This window comes from Mandrillus leucophaeus, unplaced genomic scaffold, assembly GCF_000951045.1.
Source record: "Mandrillus leucophaeus isolate KB7577 unplaced genomic scaffold, Mleu.le_1.0 Scaffold324, whole genome shotgun sequence".
In the NCBI taxonomy this organism is placed as follows: domain Eukaryota; kingdom Metazoa; phylum Chordata; class Mammalia; order Primates; family Cercopithecidae; genus Mandrillus; species Mandrillus leucophaeus.
The window spans coordinates 128,279-149,221 of record NW_012103410.1 but is presented as its reverse complement, the minus strand read 5'-3'; the positions used below and the strand labels follow the sequence as shown (position 1 = coordinate 149,221).

Here is a 20,943-nt window from a genome sequence, read left to right as displayed (position 1 = left end):
CATGTCCTAATTTTTGGAAGGTTTGACCTCTTTTGGCAGTAGCCAGGGCACAGGAAGAACAATTGAGGGATCAGGCAAATATGATTGCTAGCAAACAGAGGCAGTTCACAGAAGTCTTCAGGATAATGAGCTCTACTTTCTCCCAGTCTCGGTTCTTGCATTCTGCGGTGGTGACAGGTGAGGCAATAAAGATTTATGGGCATTTCATTTGTTTATGTTGGCCATGGCCACACCACTAGGATTCCGGATCACACTGATTCTGTATTCCCTTTATTTATAGCAGTCTCTTTCCAAAGATATCTGACCCCAAAAAGCCTATTTGAGACCCCATTTTCACCCACTGCTCAAGATAAAACTTGCAAACGTGTTGTTCTGCTTTTGATGACTATTTACACGTCACATTTTGTACTTATAGTATTATTAACACACGAAGCAGGGCCTATACCTGAAGTACTATTAATACTTGGCAGCATACTGATACAATTTAACCTTAGCTAGATCCTCTCCCTCATTTGTCAAATTCCCCTTTTTTTTTGGTCTTATTTCACATCTGTGTTGTAAGAACGTAAATAATTTGTATAGTAGTATCTCCTTATCACCGGGGATCTGTTCCAAGGCCCCCAGAGGATGGCTGAAACTAACCATGGGTAGTGTCAAACCCCATATATACTGTTTTTTCCTGTACATGATAAAGTTTATAAATTAAGCACAGTAAGAGATTAGCAACATGATAATAAGATAGAACAATTACAACGGTATGCCAGCATCACTGCTCTTATACTTTGGGGCCATTATTAAGTAAAATAAGGGTTACTGGAACACAGTCATTGGGATATTACAGCAGTTGATCTGATAACAGAGATGGATATTCTGGACAAAGGGATGATTCACATCCTGGACAGGACCAAATGGGACAGTATGAGATTTCATCACGGTGCTCAAAATGGTACATAGTTTAAAATTGTTGAACTGTTTATTTCTGAAATTTTCCGTTTAATATTTTCTGACCGTGGTTGACCACAAGTAACTGAAACCATGGAAAGTGAAATTCTAGATATGGGGAGACTACTGTAGTTGCTTCTTTTTATTGTGTCTATATCTTTGTATATAACAAAAATTCTAATGTAGAAGCTTAACAAACAAAATATTTCCAATTTATAACATACAGTATATTATAAATCCTCTAATCAAATATAGTACATTATTAGGTAGTTTAAGTACAAAAACTTTTCTCTCTGAATGCAACAGATTTCTCCTGTGATTAGTACTCTTGCCTGTCTGTTTAATGCCTTTCTGTAGTTATCAAGTTTCCTACATGAAGAGGCAGTATTACTTCCGCATTTCCTTTCATCCTTCTTTCTTGATCATTATCCTCTCCCCCACCTTTATTTAGTTTTACTAGCCATCTAGGTGTAGGAGTCAAGGTGTTAGATTATAACCTTGATCCAGTAAGGTTTGTCAGGTTTGTCAGATAGGTATAGCTGAAATGCAACAGAATTACGTTCCCAGTGAGAGTTCAAGTACTTAATAAAGAATAAGAATTTATTTGGGAATTACTTTCTGTTATTAGACATATTAGATTTTAATTGTAAAATTTATACAGTACAGAAAAGCATCAAGAAGGAACAATTTTATCCCTGGTCCCACTATCCAAATAATGTACACTACTGATTATACTGTATAGCGCAATTTTATGCCATGCCTTTTTACCTGATATTTTAGTGTAAGATTTTCCCTACATTATTATTGAAAGCTTCTTGTAACTATTAAAGTCTGTATACTTCTTTGGGGAAACAGTGTAGTGTAGTGGTTGCGAGCATGGACTCTGGAGCCTGACTGGGTTTATATCTCAGTCACACTCCATTGCCTGGAGTAATTTACTTAACTTCTCTCTGCCTTAGTTTTCACATTGTTACAAAGGAATTTTTAGATTACATCATAGGGTTGGGAGGGTCAAATGTACTAGTACATTTAAAATGCTTAGAATAGAATGGTACATAATAAGCATTACATAAACATTGGCTATTGCTGTCATCATTTTTATTCTACAGTTTGCTTAATCATTCACCCACAAGTGGACTGTAGGGTTTTTTTTCCTAATTTTAACTATAATAAACACTGTGTACGTAAAATTTTTCCTCTATTTTTAGTCTGGGTCCAAGAGTATGAATTTTGGGGGTTGAGCATGATGAGGATGAAACATATTTTTGTATGTTAACTGTGTACTCAGGACTGTGATAATACGTTATGTATATTGCATTTTGTCTTGACACATCCATGAGATAGGTATTATCCCAGTTACAGATGCCTAGGCTAAGAGAGATTAAGTAAATTTGAGGTTATACAGTAGTAATTGTGGAACAAGGGCTGTTAATCAACAAGTTTTGTATGCTCTTTACTATTCATATTTAAAGCAAATCGAGGAGAGTATGCTCCCCCCACACCCCCACCCCCACACACAGTTAGTAGCCTATACATAGGAAGGGATAGATATGAGATCAATTGCAAAATAAGAATTAATAGACCTGATGGTTGGTTCATTGCTTCAGGCACAGGATAGAAGTGATATTCTGAGTGTCTGGAAAAGTTTTATTTTTTTATTTTTAAAAAACAGACTGAAAACACTGCTTTTCCAGTAGACACAACAAAAATCCTTGCTGTGACTCTACCGCTCTTGCCTGGTTGTATAGTCAGTCCCACCTAAATCATATGAATTGAAAAGGGTGGTGAAGGAGTGATTTTTTGTCAACAAAAATTGAGGCCTGTTATTATCAGAAAGGACAATAGCTACTGGGTGGATAAGAACAGCATCTGTCCACAGACCGCATACATTAAGATTTCCCTTGGAAAGTAGGAGAGTCTGAGCCGAGAGCTGCCACATTGCAGGATTTGGTTGACTTTTATTGTTATAGATGGAAGGAGTTGTTTTATTTAATAATACAGCTTAATTTGTGATTTATCCTTTTAACAGTATAAGCAAATACATATATGTTTGTGTGCTACCATTTATATAAGAAGTAGGGCTGGAGATATGAATATATCTTCTTATATAAATATATATAATTATGTATATTATATTTAAATATAAAATATTTAATTTTTCCTAGAGTCCCTTTCTTAGGTAAGTGTATACTTTTCTTAGGTAACATATATGTACACTTTCCCTACCTTGCTTTTTCACTTAATGTCATATCCAGGGGATCCTACCATGCAGTGTGTGGAGATATTCTTCATTCTTTTTAAAAATTTTAATATTAAAAAAATTTGTACATAATAACTGTACGTACTTATGAGGCACATGTGATATTTTGATACATGAATACAGTGTGTAATGATCAAATCAGGGTAATTAGGATGTCTGTCACCTCAAACATTTATCATTTCTTTGTGTTAGGAACATTTCAAATCTTTTAGTTATTTTTAAATACATAATCAATTATTGTTAACTATCGTTACCCAACTGTACTATCAAACCCTATTCCTTCTATAACTGTATGTTTGTACTCATTAACCAACCTCTCTTCATCTCCTCCTCCCCAACCATTCCCAGAGTCTGGTAACCATCATTTTGCTCTTTATTTTCACAGGATTCACTTTTTAAGTTCCCATATGCGAGTAAGAAAAAGTGATATTTGTCTTTCTGTGCCTACCTTATTTCACTTAACATAATGACTTCCAGTTCTATCCATGTTGCTGTAAATGACAGGATTTCATTCTTTTTATGACTAAATAATGTTCCATTCTATACACACAGCCACCTACCACATTTTCTTTATTCATCTGTTGATGGAAATTTAGGGTGGTATCTTCACTATTGTGATAACAATAAACATGGACACGCAGCTAGCTCTTCAATATACTCATTTCTTTTCTTTTGAATATATACCCAGCACTTGGATTGCTGGGTCATTTAGTAGATCTATTTTTACTTTTCTGAGGAACCTCCATACTGTTTTTCATAGTTGCTATACTAATTTACATTCCTACCGGTAGTATACAAGCATGCCCTTTCTCTACATCCTTGCCAGCATCTGTGATTGTTTTCTTTTTGATAATAGCTATTTTAACTGGGGTGAGATGGATGATATCTCATTGTGGTTTTGATTTGTATTGCCCATATGATTAATCATGTTGACCTTTTTTTTTTTTTCATATGCCTGTTGGCCATTTATATGTCTTTTTTGAGAAATGACTTGTCAGATAATTTGTCCATTTTCAAATTGGATTATTTTCTGCTATTAAATTGTTTGTTTCTTCTGTATTCTAGTTATTAATCCTTCGTTGCATGGATAGTTTGCAAATATTTTCTCTCATACTGTAGGTTGTCTCTTCACTCTGTTGATTTTCTTTGCTGTACAAAAGCTTTCTAGCTGATATAACCCCATTTATCTATTTTTGCTTTTGTTGCTTGTACTTTTGATGTTGTACACACAAAAATCTTTACTCAGACCAATGCCTTAAGCATTTCCACAGTGTTTTCTTCTAGTAATCTCATAGTTTGAGGTATTAGAAAGTCTTTAATCCATTTTGATTTGATTTTTGTATATGTTGAGAGATAAGGGTCTAGTTTCATTTTTCTGCTTATAGATACTTAGTTTTCCTAACATCATTTACTGAAGAGACTGTCTTTTCCCCAGCACTGAATGTTTTTGGTACCTTTGTTGAAAATCAGTTGGCTGTAAATATGTGTATTTATTTCTGTGTTCTCTATTCTGTTCCATTTGTCTTTGTGTCTTTTTTTTTTTTTCTTTTTTGAGACGGAGTCTTGTTCCATTGCCTAGGCTGGAGTGCAGTGGCACAATCTTGGCTCACTGCAAGCTCCACCTCCCGGGTTCATGCCATTCTCCTGCCTCAGCCTCCTGAGTAGCTGGGACTACAGGGGCCTGCCACCATGCCTGGCTAATTTTTTTTTTTTATTTTTAGTAGAGATGCAGTTTCACTGTGTTAGCCAGGATGGTCTTGATCTGCTGACCTCATGATCCGCCCGCCTCAGCGTCCCAAAGTGTTAGGATTACAGGCATGAGCCCAGCCTGTGTCTTTTATGCCAGTACCATGTTATTTTGATTAATATAGCTTTGTAGTATATTTTGATGTCAGGAAGTATGATGCCTCCAGCTTTTTTCTTTTTTCTTTTTTTTTGCTCAGGATTGCTTTGGCTATTCAGGATGTTTTGTGGTTCCATACTATGTGAATTTTTCTATCTCTTTTTCTATCTCTGTGAAGAATGTCATTGGTATTGATAAGGATTGCATTGTTAGATCACTTTTGGTAGTGTGGTCATTTTCACAATATTCTTCCAATCCATGACATGAGATGTCTGTCCATTCTTTGGTGATGTCTTCAATTTCTTTCATCAGTGTTTTATAGTTTTCATTGTAGGAGCTTTTACTTCCTTGGTTAAACTTGTTCCTAGGTTTTTTTTTTTTTTGGTAGCTGTTGTAAATGAGTTTTTTCCTTGATTTATTTTTCTGCTAGTTTATTATTGACGTATAGAAACACTACTGATTTTTCTATGTTAATTTTGTATCCTGCAGCTTTACTGAATTTGCTTATCAGTTCTAAGAGTTTCTTGGCAAAGCTTTTAGGATTTTCTATATGTAAAGTCAGGTCATTTGCAAATAGGGACAATTTGATTTCCTTCTTTTCCATTTGGATGCCCATTATTTCTCTTGCCTAAATACTCTGGCTAAGACTTCCAGTTCTGTGTTGGAAAAGAGTGGTGAGAGTGGGCATCCTTGTCTTGTTCCAGTTCTTAGAGGAAAAGCTTTCAGCTTTTTCCAATGTTAACATTTTCCAATGTTAGCTCTGGACTTGTCATATACAGTCATTATTATGTTGACATACCTCCATCTATACCTAGTTTGTTGGGGTTATCATGAAGGGATGTTGAATTTTGTTAAATGCTTTTTCTGCATCTGTTGAGATGGTTGTACAGTTTTTGTCCTTCATTCTGTTGCTGTGATGTATCACATTTATTGATTTGCATATGTTTAACAATCCTTGAATCCTTGGAATAAATCCCATTTGATCATGGTGAATGATCTTTTAGCTTTCTAGTATTTGTTAAGGATTTTTTTGCATCTGTGTTCTTCAGGGATATCGGCCTGTAGTTTTTTTGTTATGTCTTTGTCTGGTTTTTGTATCATGGCAGTGCTTGCCTTGTAGAATGAGTTCAGAATAATTCCCTTCTTTTCATTTTTCTGGAAGAGTTTGAGAAGAATTGGTATTGGTTCTTTAATATTTTGGCAGAAATCAGCAGTGAAGTCATGTGGTCCTGGGCTTTTCTTTGATGGGAGACTTTTTATTACTGATTCAATCTCATTACTCATTATTTATTTGTTCAGATTTTTAATTTCTTCTTGGTCCAATTTTGGTAGGTTGTATGTGTCCAGGAATTTATCCATTTCTTTCAGGTTTTCCAGTTGGTTGGCATATAGTTGTTCATAATACTCCGTAATGATCCTTTGTATTTCTGTGGCATCATTTGTAGTGTTCCTCATTTCTGATTTTATTTTGAGTCTTTTCTTATTTTTCCTTAGTATAGCTAATGGTTTGTCAATTTTATCTTTTCACAAAACCAGCCTTTCATTTCATTGATCTTTTGCATTTTTTAACTCTCAATTTTATTTATTTTGGCTCTCATCTTTATTATTTCCTTCCTCTTGCTAATTTTAGGTTTGGTTTATTTTTGCATTTCTGGTTCCTTGAGATACATCATTAGGTTGTTTATTTGAAATCTTTCTACTTTTTCAATGTAGGTGTTTATTGCTATAACTTTCCTTTTAATTCTACTTTTGCTGTATCCTATAGGTTTTGGTATGTTGTGTTTCTATTTTCATTTGTTTCAAGAAACTTAAATTTCCTTCTTAAGGCTGGGCATGGTGGCTTATGCCTGTCATTCCAGCACTTTGGGAGGCCAAGTGGGTGGATTGCTTTAGCCCGAAAGTTCAGAACCAGCCTGCACAACATGGCAAAACACCAAAATACAAAAATTAGCCTGGTGTGGTGGTGCATGCCTGTAGTCCAGCTACCTGAGAGGCTGAGGTGGGAGGATTGCTTGAGTCCAGGAGGTGGAGGTTGCAGTGAGCAGAGATCATGCCACTGTACTCCAGCTTGGACGACAGAGTGAGACCCTGTCTCAAAACAACAACAACAACAAAAATTCCCTCTTAATTTCTTCCTTGATCCATTGGTTGTTCAGGAACATGTTATTTAATTTCCGTGTATTTGTACAGTTTCAAAAGTTCCTCTTGTTATTAATTTCCAGTTGTATTCCATTGTGATCAGAAAATATACTTAATTTGATTTAAATTCCTTTAAGTTTGTTGTGACTTGTTTTTTGGCCTAACATGTGATCTATCCTGGAAAATGTTCTATGTGCTAATGAAAAGAATGTGTATTCTGCTGCTTTTGTTGAAATGTTCTGTAAAAGTCTATTAGGTCTATTTGGCTTAAAGTGCAGTTTAAATTCAGTGTTTCTTCGTTGATTTTCTGTTTAGATGGTTTGTCTAGTAATGAGAGTGGGCTGTTGTAACCATTATTGTATTGGAGTCTCTCTCTTTCTTGAGATCTAATATTTGCTTGGTATATTTGGGTACTCTGGCATTGAGTGCCTATATATTTAGAATTGTTGTATCCTCTTGTCTGGGTATGGTACCTTGTGTCTGTAGTCTCAGCTACCCAGGAGGCTGAGATGGGAGGATCACATGAGGCTAGGAGTTTAAGATTACAGTGTGCTATGATTGTATCTGTGAATAGCCACTTCACTCCAGCCTAGGCAACAGAGCAGCAAGACTCTGTCTCTAAAAAAACAAACAAAAAGGAATTCAGAATTGGGACCTCCAATCCAGACCTGTATATCCGAATCTGCAATTAAAAATATACATATATATATTTTCTCTTTTTGAATTGATCTCTTTATCATTATATAATATTCATCTTTTTTCTCTTTTTACAGTTTTGGACATAAAGCCTGTTTTATCTACTTGCTTTTGTTTTTCATTTGCGTGAGTTTTTTTTTTTTTTTTTAATTCCTTTACTTTCAGTTTATATGTGTTTTTACTGGCAAAGTGAATTTCTTGTAGGGAACATGTAGTTGGGTCCTTTTTTTTTTTTTTTTTTTTAAATCCATACAGGCAGTGTGTATGTTTTAAGTGGGGAATTTAATTTGTTTACATTCAAGGTTATTACTAATAGATGAGGACTTTTTTTTGTTGTTAATTGTTTTCTGATTGTTTTGTGTATCGTTTGTTCCTTTCTTCTCTCTTACTGTTTATCATTGCGTTTTGGTGATTTTCTGCAGTGATAACGTTTGATTTTTTAAAATTTCTACTGTGTGTATCTGGTCTGCAGTGAGTTTTACACATTTTCATTTTTTCATGATGGTGATTATTGCATTTTTGTTTCCACACGTAGTACTCTCCTGAGCATTTCTTGTAAGTTTGGTCTAGTGGTGATGAATTCTCTCAGTTTCTCCTTGTCTAGGAGAGACTTTATTTCTCCATTATTTCTGTAGGATAGCTTTGCTGTGTAGTATTTTTGGTTGGCAATTGTTTTCTTTCAAAATTTCAAAACTTTGAAAATAACTATTTTTTACTGGCCTATAAGGTTTTTGCTGAGAAATCTGTTCTTAGTCTAATGGGGATTCCCTTATATGTAACTTGATGCTTTTCTCTTGCTGTTTTTAGAATTGTCTCTTTGTCTTTCGCTTTTTACAATCTGACTGTGTTTGCCTTGGGGAGGACATTTTTGAGTCTAATCTATTTGAGAACTTTTGAGCTTCTTGGATCTAGATGTCCATATTTCTTCCAGACTTGGGAATTTTCCAGGTATTACTAGTTTTCTATGCCTTTTTTTAAATCTCTTCTTCTTACTTGTTCACTTATGGTGTTCCATAAATCTTGTAGGCTTTCTTCACTCTTATATTCTTTTCCCCTCAAGTAATTTTAAATGACTTATCTTCATGTTCAGAAATTCCTTTTTCTACTTGATCAAGTCTGCTGTTGAAGCTCTCTATGGTATTTTTGTTTTATTTATTCGGCTGTTTGGTTCAACTCTTTCGGATTTTTGTTTGGTTCTTTTTCATGATATCTGTCTCTTTGTTGAATTTCTTATGCATAAGAAATTTTCCTGATTCTATTGAATTATCTATCTGTATTTTCTTGTATCTAATTGAGTTTCCTTAAGATTCATCTTTTGAATTTTTTTTTCTGGCAATTTGTTGGTTTCCTTTTCATTTGGGTCTATTACTAGAGAGAGATGAAGTTGAAAATCTATATTAGGTTTTTCCAGAGGTACAGAAATGGTAGGATATATATATATGAAAGGGAGTTTACTAGGGAGATTTGGCTTATATAATTATAAAGGTGACATCCCATGATAGGCCATCTGCAAGCTCGGGGATGAGAAAAGCTAGTACCATGGTTCATTCCAAGTCTAAAACCCTCAAAACCAGGGAAGCTGAAAATACAGTACCCGGTCTGAGACTGAAGGCCTGAAAACCCCCAAGAGGCCTTTGTTGTAGGTCCCAAAGGGCAAAGAACCTGGTGTCAAATGTCCAAGGGAGGAGGAGAAAAGGTGTTCTGCTCTGGAAGGGAGAGAGAGAGAGGAAGGCAAGCAAGCTGAATATCACTCTTCTGACTGTTTTGTTCTAGCTTTACCCACAGTCCATTGGATAGTGTTTGCCCACAGTAAGTACAGATGTTCCTCTTTCATTCACTGACTCACATGTCATTCTCCTCTGGAAAACCCTCACAGACACACCCAGAAACGATGTTCCACCAGCCATCTAGGCATCCCTCAATGCAGTCAAATTGACACCTAGTATTAGCCATCAGTTCATTTTGTCATGTCGTATTTCCCTGCTTTTTCATGTTTCTTGTATCACTGCATTGATATCTATACATCTTGTGGAATTGTGTCTTCTGAACTTCCTAGAGTGGCTTTTGTAGAGAATGATTCATCTACAGTTGAATCTTAGTGTGCTGGCTAGGAAAGATATTGTGACTCTGTTTCTGGGTGAGTATAGCGGTATAACTTCCATGGAGCTTCTCTGGTGGTGTTCAGTATCAGCAATAACTATGGCCTAGGCTATAGAAGTTTGTGGTAGCGGCAGGGGTGACACAAGCTGTTAATGTCCTTGGTGGCAAGGCCTTTTGGGCTCCTCCTATTCTCATTTTCTCCACAGTGGGGAGACTTACCCAAGGGGATCCCTCTTGGTGTCATGTCTTTCATGGCCTATGAGTACCAGTAGCAGTGCTGGGTTCCAGGTGCAGGTGCTTGGAGGGAATGTGGGGCCTGGGTCTCATGAACCCTATTATGGCACTTGGGTTTTGGCATGCCATTTTGCTGTCTGTGGTAGGGGTAGATTTAGGTTGCCACAGAGACAGGATCTGTGACTCTGAGGCACCTTCTAGCAGCTTGGATTCAGGGAGTTGGGTTGTTTACCCCTGGGGAACAGGTCATATCTTGCCTCTGGGGAAGAAAGGGTGCTCCTGAGGTTTGAGCACAGGATGTGGGGTATAGCCACTATTTAGGAGTCTGAGCCAGTAGGGCTTAGTGGCAGCCAGGTCCCTGGGGATGTAGCACTGTATAATGGTGACTCTAGACTGTGATGGTGGGACTTGGCAGTATCCCAGACTCTGTGATCCCAGGTGCAGTGTCAGCAAGTATGTCAGAATGGCCAAATACAGATGTCATTTGGGCCCTTGAGGGTTATGGAGCAGCACAGCAGGGAGTCCACTTCCCATAGAGAAGGGTGTCTCAGCAGCTCAGACTCTAGGGGCTAGTCTAGCTCCAGGGAAGCAAATTACTAGAGTTGTTTGACCTGTATGGAGGAGTGTCTCAGCTCAGCCACTGCTCTGTTTTCCTGGGATGGGGGGTGTTGTATCAGCCTAGCCCTAGGCTCTGTAGCTCAGCCAGGGCATCAGTTCCCCAGGAGGTATTGTACTGTTAAGAGAATGAAATGGTGTGCCGCAGACTGAGAGGAGATATTTGCAAAACACACATCTGATAAAGGACTGGTATTCAAAAGATAGAAATAATTCAACAATAAGAAAACAAATAACCTAGCTTTTAAAATGAGCAAAAGATCTGAATAGACACCTTACAAAGAAGATTCTAGAATGGCAAATAAGTGTGTCAAAAGATGCTCAGCATCATTCATCATTAGGGAAGTGCAGAGTAAAACAACAGTGAGATACCACTACGTGACTATGGCTAAATTCAGAAATCTGACGCTACCAATTTTTTGTGAGAATGCAGAGCAGTGGGAGCTCTCATTCATTGCTGGTTGGAATTCAAAATGGTACAGCTGCTTTGGAAAAGTTTGGCATTTTCCTGTGAAGCTAAGCTTAATCTGACCATATGATCCATCACTTGTGCTCTTAAATATTCATCTAACTGATTAAAAAACTTATGTCCACACAAAAAGTCTTCATACTGATTTTTCTTTTTTTTCTTTTTTTTTTTGAGGCGGAGTCTCGCTCTGTCACCCAGGCTGTAGTGCAGTGGCTGGATCTCAGCTCACTGCAAGCTCTGCCTCCCGGGTTCACGGCATTCTCCTGCCTCAGCCTCCCGAGTAGCTGGAACTACAGGCGCCTGCCACCTCGCCCGGCTAATTTTTTTTGGTATTTTTAGTAGAGATGGGGTTTCACCGTGTTCTCCAGGATGGTCTCGATCTCCTGACCTTGTGATCGCCTGCCTCGGCCTCCCAAAGTGCTGGGATTACAGGCGTGAGCCACCTGTAATTACAGGCGTGCCCGGCCTTCATACTTATTTTTCTAGCAGCTTTGTTTATAATTGCTCAGAATTGGAAGCAGCTAAGATGTCCTTCCATAGATGAATGGATAAAGAGACTGTGGCACATCCATATAATGAATTACTGTCCAGCAATAAAAAGGAATGAACTATTAAGCCACATGAAGACATGGGTGAATCTTAAATACATACCACTTAGTGAAAGTAGCCAATCTGAAAATGTTACATACTGTGTTTCCAGTTATATGACATTATGGAAAATGCAAAACTATAGAGACAGTAAATAGATCACTAGTTGTCAGGGTTGAGGTACAGGTGAATAAATGAAACATGGGAGTTTTTTTAGAGCATTGAAATTATTCTGTGTGATACAGTAAAGTTGGATACGTAACGCTGTTAAAACCCTTAGAACTTTATAGCAGAAAGAGTGAATCTTTAAAGTATGTATATTTTTAAAAATCATTTAGGAGTTGGGGTGATCCCAGGATGGAATGCAGACTATGACCGGAGAATCTAACTGTATTACAAATGTATGAAACAACCACTCTGAAAAGGGTAGGGGGAAAGGTGCTGGCTACCTGACTTTGGAAATAAATAGCATCTATAAGACTAAAGGCAAGAGGAACTGTGTGTAACCAGTGGAAAAAGTTTCTCCATGGCATCATGAGTTAACAATTCTGAAACCACTATACGTATATACTGAGATTGAACAATTAAGTAAATGAATGGCAGATGATGAGAGCTGGATTTCTTACTGTTGGAGTAAGAAGTTACAGATAAAAGGAGAAGGCGTGAATGATTCATGTGATAATATGGATTAGAGTTAGACACATTAGTATGAACTCATGTTTAGACAGCTCTAGATAAAGATGGAATTATATATGTATAAATATAGGCATATGCATATGCATGAGTTAGTGTACAGATACGTAGTCCCTTGTGTTGTCAGCTGAAAGGGCCTAGAAGCAAGGACATTCCAGTAGAAACTGGGTTGGGGAGTTATATTCCACCTCCTTGAGGGTAAAGGCACTACATAAAATATTTGGTATTCTTCTGCTTAGGAAACTTTATCTGTGTTCCTTTGTTTATTTATTCATTCATTTATATTAGTATGTATTCATAGATATTTCCCAGGTACATACACACCCATTGCCCAGGTCTTGGTTTCTAATACAGTCCCCTCCTCCCTTGCTGAAAAGAGGAACTAGGGTCCTTGGAGAAATGGTTGATTTTTAAGAACTGGGGCAGGGAACATGCAGGGTGAATCTGGTGTATCTCATAGGGCCAGAAAGTAGAGGGGTACTCAAAAACAAACAGCCCCCACCCCCTCTAGTGATGATATGGGCTGAGGCTATGTCAAGGTGCACAGGAGCCAACTGAGAGATTCCAGTGGCCAAAGCTGGAACAATTTGAGCAACAAAATAAAGTATAAAGCATTATAACCCTGAGTATAAAAGAAATATCAATCAGTATATACTAGTATAAATGAATGAATAAATAGATAAGGTAGCATAGAGAAGTTTCCTATGCAGAAGAATACCAAGTATTTTATGTAGAGCCTTTACCCTCAAGGAGGTGGAATATAACTCCCCACTCCTTAAGTGTGAGCTGCATGTAATGGCTTCTTTATGTGGAAAGAGGGGAAAGAGTAATTTTACAGTAGAGAACTTGGGAAACATCTTAACAAGGTGATCAAGGTCAGCGTTAGCAGTGGTAATTCATGTTAATATTTTGTACCCTTGATATGATGTGATGAGAATGATGCTTCTGTGGTCTTCCTCTCTAAAATCGATAACCTTAGACTAATCATGAGAAAAACATCAGACAAATCATAATTGAGGACTGTTATGCAAATACCTGGACAGTACTGCTCAAAACTGTCAAGGTCATCAAAGTGAGGAAACAAGGAAAGTCTGAGAAACTGTCATGCTAAGAAGAACCTAAGGAAACATAACAACTAAATGTAATGTGGCATCCTGGAATGGAAAAAGAACGTTGGATAAAAATGAAGGAAATCTGAAAAAAATTGAACTTTAGTTAATTTGTCAATATTGTATTAATAAAAATAAATAATATATATTCATTAATTCTAACAGTCATACCATGCTAATGTGAAGTTTAAGGTGAAACTGTGTGTGGGGTACATGGGAATTCTCTGTAGTATCTTCAAAACTCTAGTATCTGCAAGTCTAAAACTATTCTAAAACGGGAAGATTATTTTTTAAAAAAGAATGCGAATACTCTCTCTATACACCAACTAAAAAAAGAGGAAAGCAAGAAAGATAATAAAAATGATGACCGACTGAAGGTAATACTGTACATCCTTATCAAAAGTAATGATTTTGTGCAGTAGGAGTTTTGCAATATTGGCACTTATCTGAGGGAAGTCCGACTTCTTAGCAGAAATCAGTGAACTCTAGTAGTGTGCTTAATTTATGAATAGTAGCTCACCTGCTAGGTTAGTAGCAAGTACTTCTCAGTTGTTTTTAAAAATTAAATTGTGTTAAAAATTTAAGATTTTGGATTTATGCAATAAAAATTCTCTGTGCCTGCCTCTGGGCTGCAAACCACACCTTACTCTTTGCACTTGTGTTTTGCAGTTGCTTATTCCTCTTTCAAGTAAAAACGTATTTCACATGATTTTGAGGGCACCGAATACATCATCCCTATATCATTTACCTATCCTTCTATTCAGCCACAAAACCCCACAAACATGAAAACAAAACATGAAGCCGGAAGAATTTTGATTGTTCTATACATACTTATTTTAGTTTAATCTAATTTATAAATATAAAGGTTAAGAATAAAGGCAAAGGCTATTTTGTAATTAAAGATTAATTTTATATTAAAATAGACTTTAAGCATTTTTAACAAATATTAGAACAGGAAATTTTAGATAACAATGTAAACTCTTGAAGTAGAACTGTGGTATTTGTGAATGTGGAGGCTTTTCACTCTGATGATGTTGAAATTAATGGTTGTAAAATAAGTAGATATTAAAGATAAAAATCATTTTGGAAAAAGATTTTTTAAATTCCTTAGACTAGAAAATTTTCTGAACGGAAATACCTTTATCACTTTAAATATTAGTTTTCATGACTCATCTTGGTAAGGCAAAGTACTTCAATTCTTTTGAAAGTTTCTATATTATAATTAACATACAGTAGAGTTATTAGTTAGCAATTGCTGTGTAACTAGCTGTCCCCCAAAATTTAGTGACTTAAAACAACAACCTCTAGTTAGTTTTCGTGAGTCAATGAGTAGACTCAGTGGTTCTATTGTGAACCAAACTTTTCTGGAGAAGGCTTAGCTGATCTCATCACCCACAGACCCGTGGGCTGAGTTGTGGGTCTGTGATCTGCTAATTAGTTAACAGGGGGCTGCCATGAGCTGGTGAGACAACTTATCTGTGTTCCATTTGGTCTGTCCTCCTCTGGCAAGGTAGCCCACCTGGACTTGCTCTTATGGAGGTGGTGGAGTTGAGAGAGTAAGAACAAGAGAGAGAAACTATGCAAGGTGGAGTTGAGAGAGAGTGAGAGCAAGAGCAAGAGAGACAAACTATGCAAGATCACCTGGGGCCTAGTCTTGGAAGGCATATTGTTGTTTTTGCCACATTCTCTCTCCTTTTTTTTTTTTGAGATGAAGTCTCACTCATTCTGCCGCCCAGGCTGTAGTATGGTGGCATGATCTTGGCTCACTGCAGCCTCTGCCTCCCAAGTTCAAGTGATTCTCCTGCCTCAGCCTCCTGAGTAGCTGGAATTACAGGCGTGCGTCACCACACCCAGCTAATTTTTGTATTTTTAGTAGAGATGGGGTTTTGCCATGTTGTCCAGGCTGGTCTTGAGCTCCTGGCCTGCTGGCAATCCACCTGCCTTGGCCTCCCAAAAGTGTTGGGATTATAGGTGTGAGCCACCGTGCCCATCCTCCACATTCTCTTCGTTAAAACAAGTCAAGACCAGGTGATATTCAAGGAGTGGGGAAATAAACTCTGTCTTGATGGGAGGAATTACAATATCACATTGTCAAGAGCGTGGATACAGGGAGGAGTGGAGAATTGGGGCCATCTTGTGGTCATTTGGCTAAGTGAAATAGCATTCAGAAGAATCAACTGCTTCATTCAGATAGATTCTTTTCTGTTTATGTAAAACCAAACAGATGAATTAACTGTTGCTTTAGTTATCTTTTTTGTGTTTATTGTAGTAATATCAAGTATGGTAATTTAAGTAGTACTTCTGTTCTAAAAGGGCAAGTGTGAATTTTATACAGAAACCCTTTTGATCTGAATTGAATTGAAAGTGAAAGTAGAACTTAAGAATTCCAGGGTTGTTTGGTAGCAAGACTATTTTCGTTATTAGTCTCTTGGATTTGTCATTTTTTACTATTACTCTCTCAGTTTTGCATCTTTTATTCATTTAGTTTACCTAGATTGTAAATCATTGTAATCTCTTAATTGCATCAATTTACATGACACATCATTTAGATTTTTTTTGGTGTGGAAAATATGTGCAGATATTGATGTGTGCATTAAGTACCTTTATTATAATACTTGTTACAGAATATACCAAGTTACTCATTTGGAGTAGGGGTTTTTAAAAGAAACCTTTTTATTGAAATATACTCATAATACATGTTTCAGGACTTTAGAGCTCTTTGAGTTTTAACAAACAGATTGTAACTGTATAACCGAATCCCGATTGAGAAACCAGCATCCAAATTGAGAAGTAAAAATTACTAGCATCCCATAAGCTCCCTTCGTAGTTTCTTTCTGTCACTGCTTCTTCCAAGAGTAACCAGTGTCATTACTCGGGACTCTGTATATTAGTTTTTCATGCTTTTGTTCTTTAACCATTTACACACAATATGTACTTTTTTGGGGCCTGACTTCTTTCAGAATAGGTTCTTTATTTTTTCATATCTCACAGATAAGTGAGAAACAATCACATTTAAATACAGCATTTAATTTGGACACAGATCCTTTTAAAATCTTACTAAAAATGTCAAAATTTGTTACTGGAATGATAGAATCAACCATGTATTACCAATAACATTTTAATTCAACATAGGATATAAAAAGCTGTGACTTTTCCTCCTTTTTTCGGAAATAAACCGTGATCTTAGTTTCTTAAAGAAAAGAAGGGACATTGGTGTCTGTAATTTTTAAAGTCAGACTTCAAATAAATAGTACTCTCTGTGAAAATGAGGTCACCTATTTTATTTTCATGCCATTGGTACTGTATCACCATTGAAGATTGTCATTGAAGTTTGTTTTAAAAACTAGAAAAGATGACTTAGCAAAATCTTGGATAATGTGTGTTGGCATCAGGGTTTCCTCGAGGTTTTCAAGTCGATTGTACCAAGACTTATTAAAAAAAAAAAAAAATCTTTGTGTATGAGATAGGGTTAATGAAATTGTATTTCTTTGGCATTTAACACGAGACCAAGTTATTTCACTGTACTTTGTCAGGTATCTCTGTGTTCTCCTTTGCCCTTAAGAACAGACACATTTCTTTTTTTCTGTATGGTTTTCTCTTCTCTTTTCTCCCTAAAACTCGAAGTAATCTCACATCAACTCTTTTCTTTTTCTTTTCTTTTCTTCTTCCTTTTCTTCCTTTCCTTTCCTTCCCTTTCCCTCCTTTTTTTTTTTTGAGACGTAGTTTCACTCTCGTTGCCCAGGCTGGAGTGCAGTGGTGTGATCTCAGCTAACTGCAGCCTCTGCCTCCTGGGTTCAAGTGATTCTCCTGCCTTAGCCTTCCAAGTAGCCAGGATTATAGGTGCCCGCCACCACGCCTGGCTAATTTTTTGTATTTTTAGTAGAGATGGGGTTTCACCATGTTGGTCAGGCTTGGTCTCAAACTCCTGACCTCAGGTGATCCGCCCACCTCAGCCTCCCAAAGTGCTGGGATTACAGGCATGAACTATGGTGCCTGGCCATATATCAATTCTTAATGGCCTCTGGTACTTTTTTCTTTTGAAACCTTCTTTTCATTTTGACCTACTAATGTATTTTCATAGACATTGTGCTTTTTGGTTTGATTCTATTCAGGCACTGTTTTTGTTTTTGTTTTTTGCTAATTTCTTTGGTGGCATCTTTTTATTTCCATTAATACTAGGCATTACCCAAAGTTCTATTTTAGGTTACTGTCCCTTTTCCTCTCAGTCATTCTTCATAACTATCAGAGGTATGTATAGCTGCATGAATTCTTATTTTAAAATACCTAAACTTGATGTTTTTCTTTTCTTATTTCTGACGTATATTTTTACATATTTACTTAGATGTGCCTCCATCTTTTAAACATTTCATAAAGCAACTTCTGCTTCCCAGTTCTTCCCAGTCTCTTCCACCCATTTCTTTGTCACCAGTGGCAGCATCACTTATCTTCATGAATTTAAGTATCTTTATCTGTAAATAATTATTAGCTCAATATTTAATTTTTTGCTATTAATAACATTATATCACCAGAGGATTATTGCTATTTTCAATGAGTTCTGCTTTATTCTTATATAATATGGTCATATCTTTATGATTTCTCTACATAAAAAAATATATTGATAGCTACTATTTCTGAGATACAATCACTAAAATTGAGAGTGAGAAAGAAATAGTTTTTTTTTCTCTTTTATATTCTAGTAAATACTACCATATTTTCCCAAGAGCTGTCATGTTGTTGTGAATATCCCCTTAGGTGCCTCAAGGAAGATTAAAACGAACATCTCCCTTCTTTCTGTAACATGTTATTTTAAAATATTTATCTTTTGATAACAAATAATCTTTGCCTCTGTGTTTTCTGTATCTATTTTATATTTGAATGATACAACATTAGAAGTATATTTAACCATATTTTAGTTTAAATCTTTCATTATTAAAGTCTTTGCATTATTTTATCTGTCTAAATATTTTATTTGAGTAAGGTAATTTTTTCCACAGTGTTATTACTATATACTTTATTGGTATTGAAGCTAAAAATTGTTTGAACTTGATTTTTCCCTCACACTTTCATTGAAGAGAGATTTTCCTCCTAAGGAATTAAAGAGATGTAACTTTTTTCCCTCAGATTCTCCTGAGAATGATATACCTATGGAGATCACCACGGCAGAACCACAGGTTTCCGAGGCAGTATATGACTGTGTTATTTGTGGACAGAGTGGCCCCTCCTCTGAAGACCGACCTACTGGATTAGTTGTACTGTTACAAGCATCCTCAGGTAAAGTCAAAGTAATTTTTTCATGGGAACATTTTAGAGCCGAAGTATACACAACAGATTAATAAATATCTGTATTAAATGAAAATGATATCTTTGTTTACTTATAACTAGGCAAGGGTCAGTTTAGATCCTTCATAGCAAGGATCGATTTAGATCCGAATAACAAAGATTCTTTATCTGATTATATCTTACTTTCCTGGACATGAGTGTTAGAAGAAACTCTTAACAAAGATCTTGCTATATGGTTACACAATTTTTTTCTTTAAATGCTAGGTGTCCAATAACTGCATTCAGCTTTCTTGGTAATTATAATTGTTCTGGCCGGGTGTGGTGCCTCACATCTACAATCCCAGCATTTTGGGAGGCTGAAGTGGGCAGATCACCTGAGGTCAGGAGTTCAATACTAGCCTGGCCAACATGGAGAAATCCTGTCTCTACTAAAAAAATACAAAATATTGGCGGGTGTGGTGGCAGGTACCTGTAATCCCAGCTACTCGGGAGGCTGAGGCAGGAGAATTGCTGGAACCCGGGAGGTGGAGGTTGCAGTGAGCTGAGATTGTACCACTGCACTCCAGCCTGGGTGACAGAGTGAGACTCTTGTCTCAAAAAAAAAAATTGTTCTAAGATCTGGAAAACTCCTTAGCCCATAAATATTGTCAGTTTTTAATTACACAAGGCATATTTAGACAGCTCTGCCTTTATTTGTTCAGTCTGTGAAATGGTATGTTTACCAGTCTATAGTTTTAAACTGTGTAATTTTATTATAAATTATAAATGTATAATTTTAAAAGTTTGAAGGATTCATCTGAATGGTGTCCATTGTCTTCTGTAATGAAGTATTTTTGAGGGTAGTGATAATTCTTACACAATCTAGTCACAATGAATTTAATCCTTTTCCAACAGGAGTATGTGTAAAATAAAGAGAAAATAAAATTCTTACATATTTCTCCAGAGGATTTTTTCCTAGGTTGTTAAGTCTCTGAATTCGTATGGTAAAGTGGAAAGAGTTAGATATTATAAACTCCCCTGAATTCAAATATGGTATTGCTTTACTTCATGTGGCCAAATATCTTATTTTCTTGACTTTAGAAGATTTTTGTGTTGGTTAAGTAATGTGATATAAGCAAAAAGAATCCAATATGGTGCATAGTAAATTCGTTTATTCTGTTACTCTTCTTGCCTAAAATGAATTGATTTAGGAAACCCTGATTTAGTGGGACATTGAAATAGAGCTGTCAAAATCAGAAATGCCTACTGAAAGGGAAATGTGTGGAAGTATTAACTACTTTTACAGCTTCTTTTCCTTTCTACTACTCTTAGGAAAGCAGTTTATTAGATTATTGCCAATTGACTTTCAACTTTTTGACTAAATACTATATAGTTATCAACTTAATGATTTGTTTTATTTATTAATTTATTTCATAGATATTTATTGAGCACCTAGGTGCCAGGCACTGTTCTAGTAAGAAACAAAACAAAATCTCTGCTCCAGTGAAACTTATGTTTTTGTTTTAAGCTTTTATTTGTTCATTATTTTATATTTTTAAGTTTATTTGGTCTGTTAGTTTTTAAAGTGTCTTTTAAACAGTAGTATACGCTAGCTAGATAAATAGATATTAGACAATTCCACTATACTGTAGCTGCCTTATCTCTTAGAGATAGAAGGGAAAAAAATAAGAAACTAATATTGCCAGGACACAGTGGTTCACACCTGTAATTCTAGCACTTTGGGAAGCCAAGGCTGGAGGATTGCTTGAGTCTAGGAGTTCAAGACCAGCCTGGGCAACACAGTAAGACCCTGTCTCTACAAAAAGTAAAATTAAACAGGTGTGGTGACGTGCACCTGTGGTCCCAGCTACTCGGGAGGCCAAGGTGGGAGGATTGCCTGAGCCTAAGAGGTTGAGGTTGCAGTGAGCTGAGATTGCACCACTGCACTCTAGCCTGGGTGATGGAGTAAGACCCTATCTTAAAAAAAATTAAAAAA

At 36.4% G+C, this 20,943-nt stretch overlaps 1 protein-coding gene across 1 annotated transcript in view; it reads left to right on the top strand.

Annotated features, from left to right (window-relative positions):
- The window catches only part of UBR3 (ubiquitin protein ligase E3 component n-recognin 3 (putative)), a 250,132-nt gene that overhangs the window by 125,855 nt on the left and 103,334 nt on the right, over window positions 1-20,943 (top strand). The window contains exon 25 of the mRNA XM_011988165.1: window positions 18,810-18,959. Within this exon, the coding sequence (XP_011843555.1) occupies window positions 18,810-18,959 (150 nt within the window). The remainder of the gene's footprint in view (window positions 1-18,809; window positions 18,960-20,943) is intronic.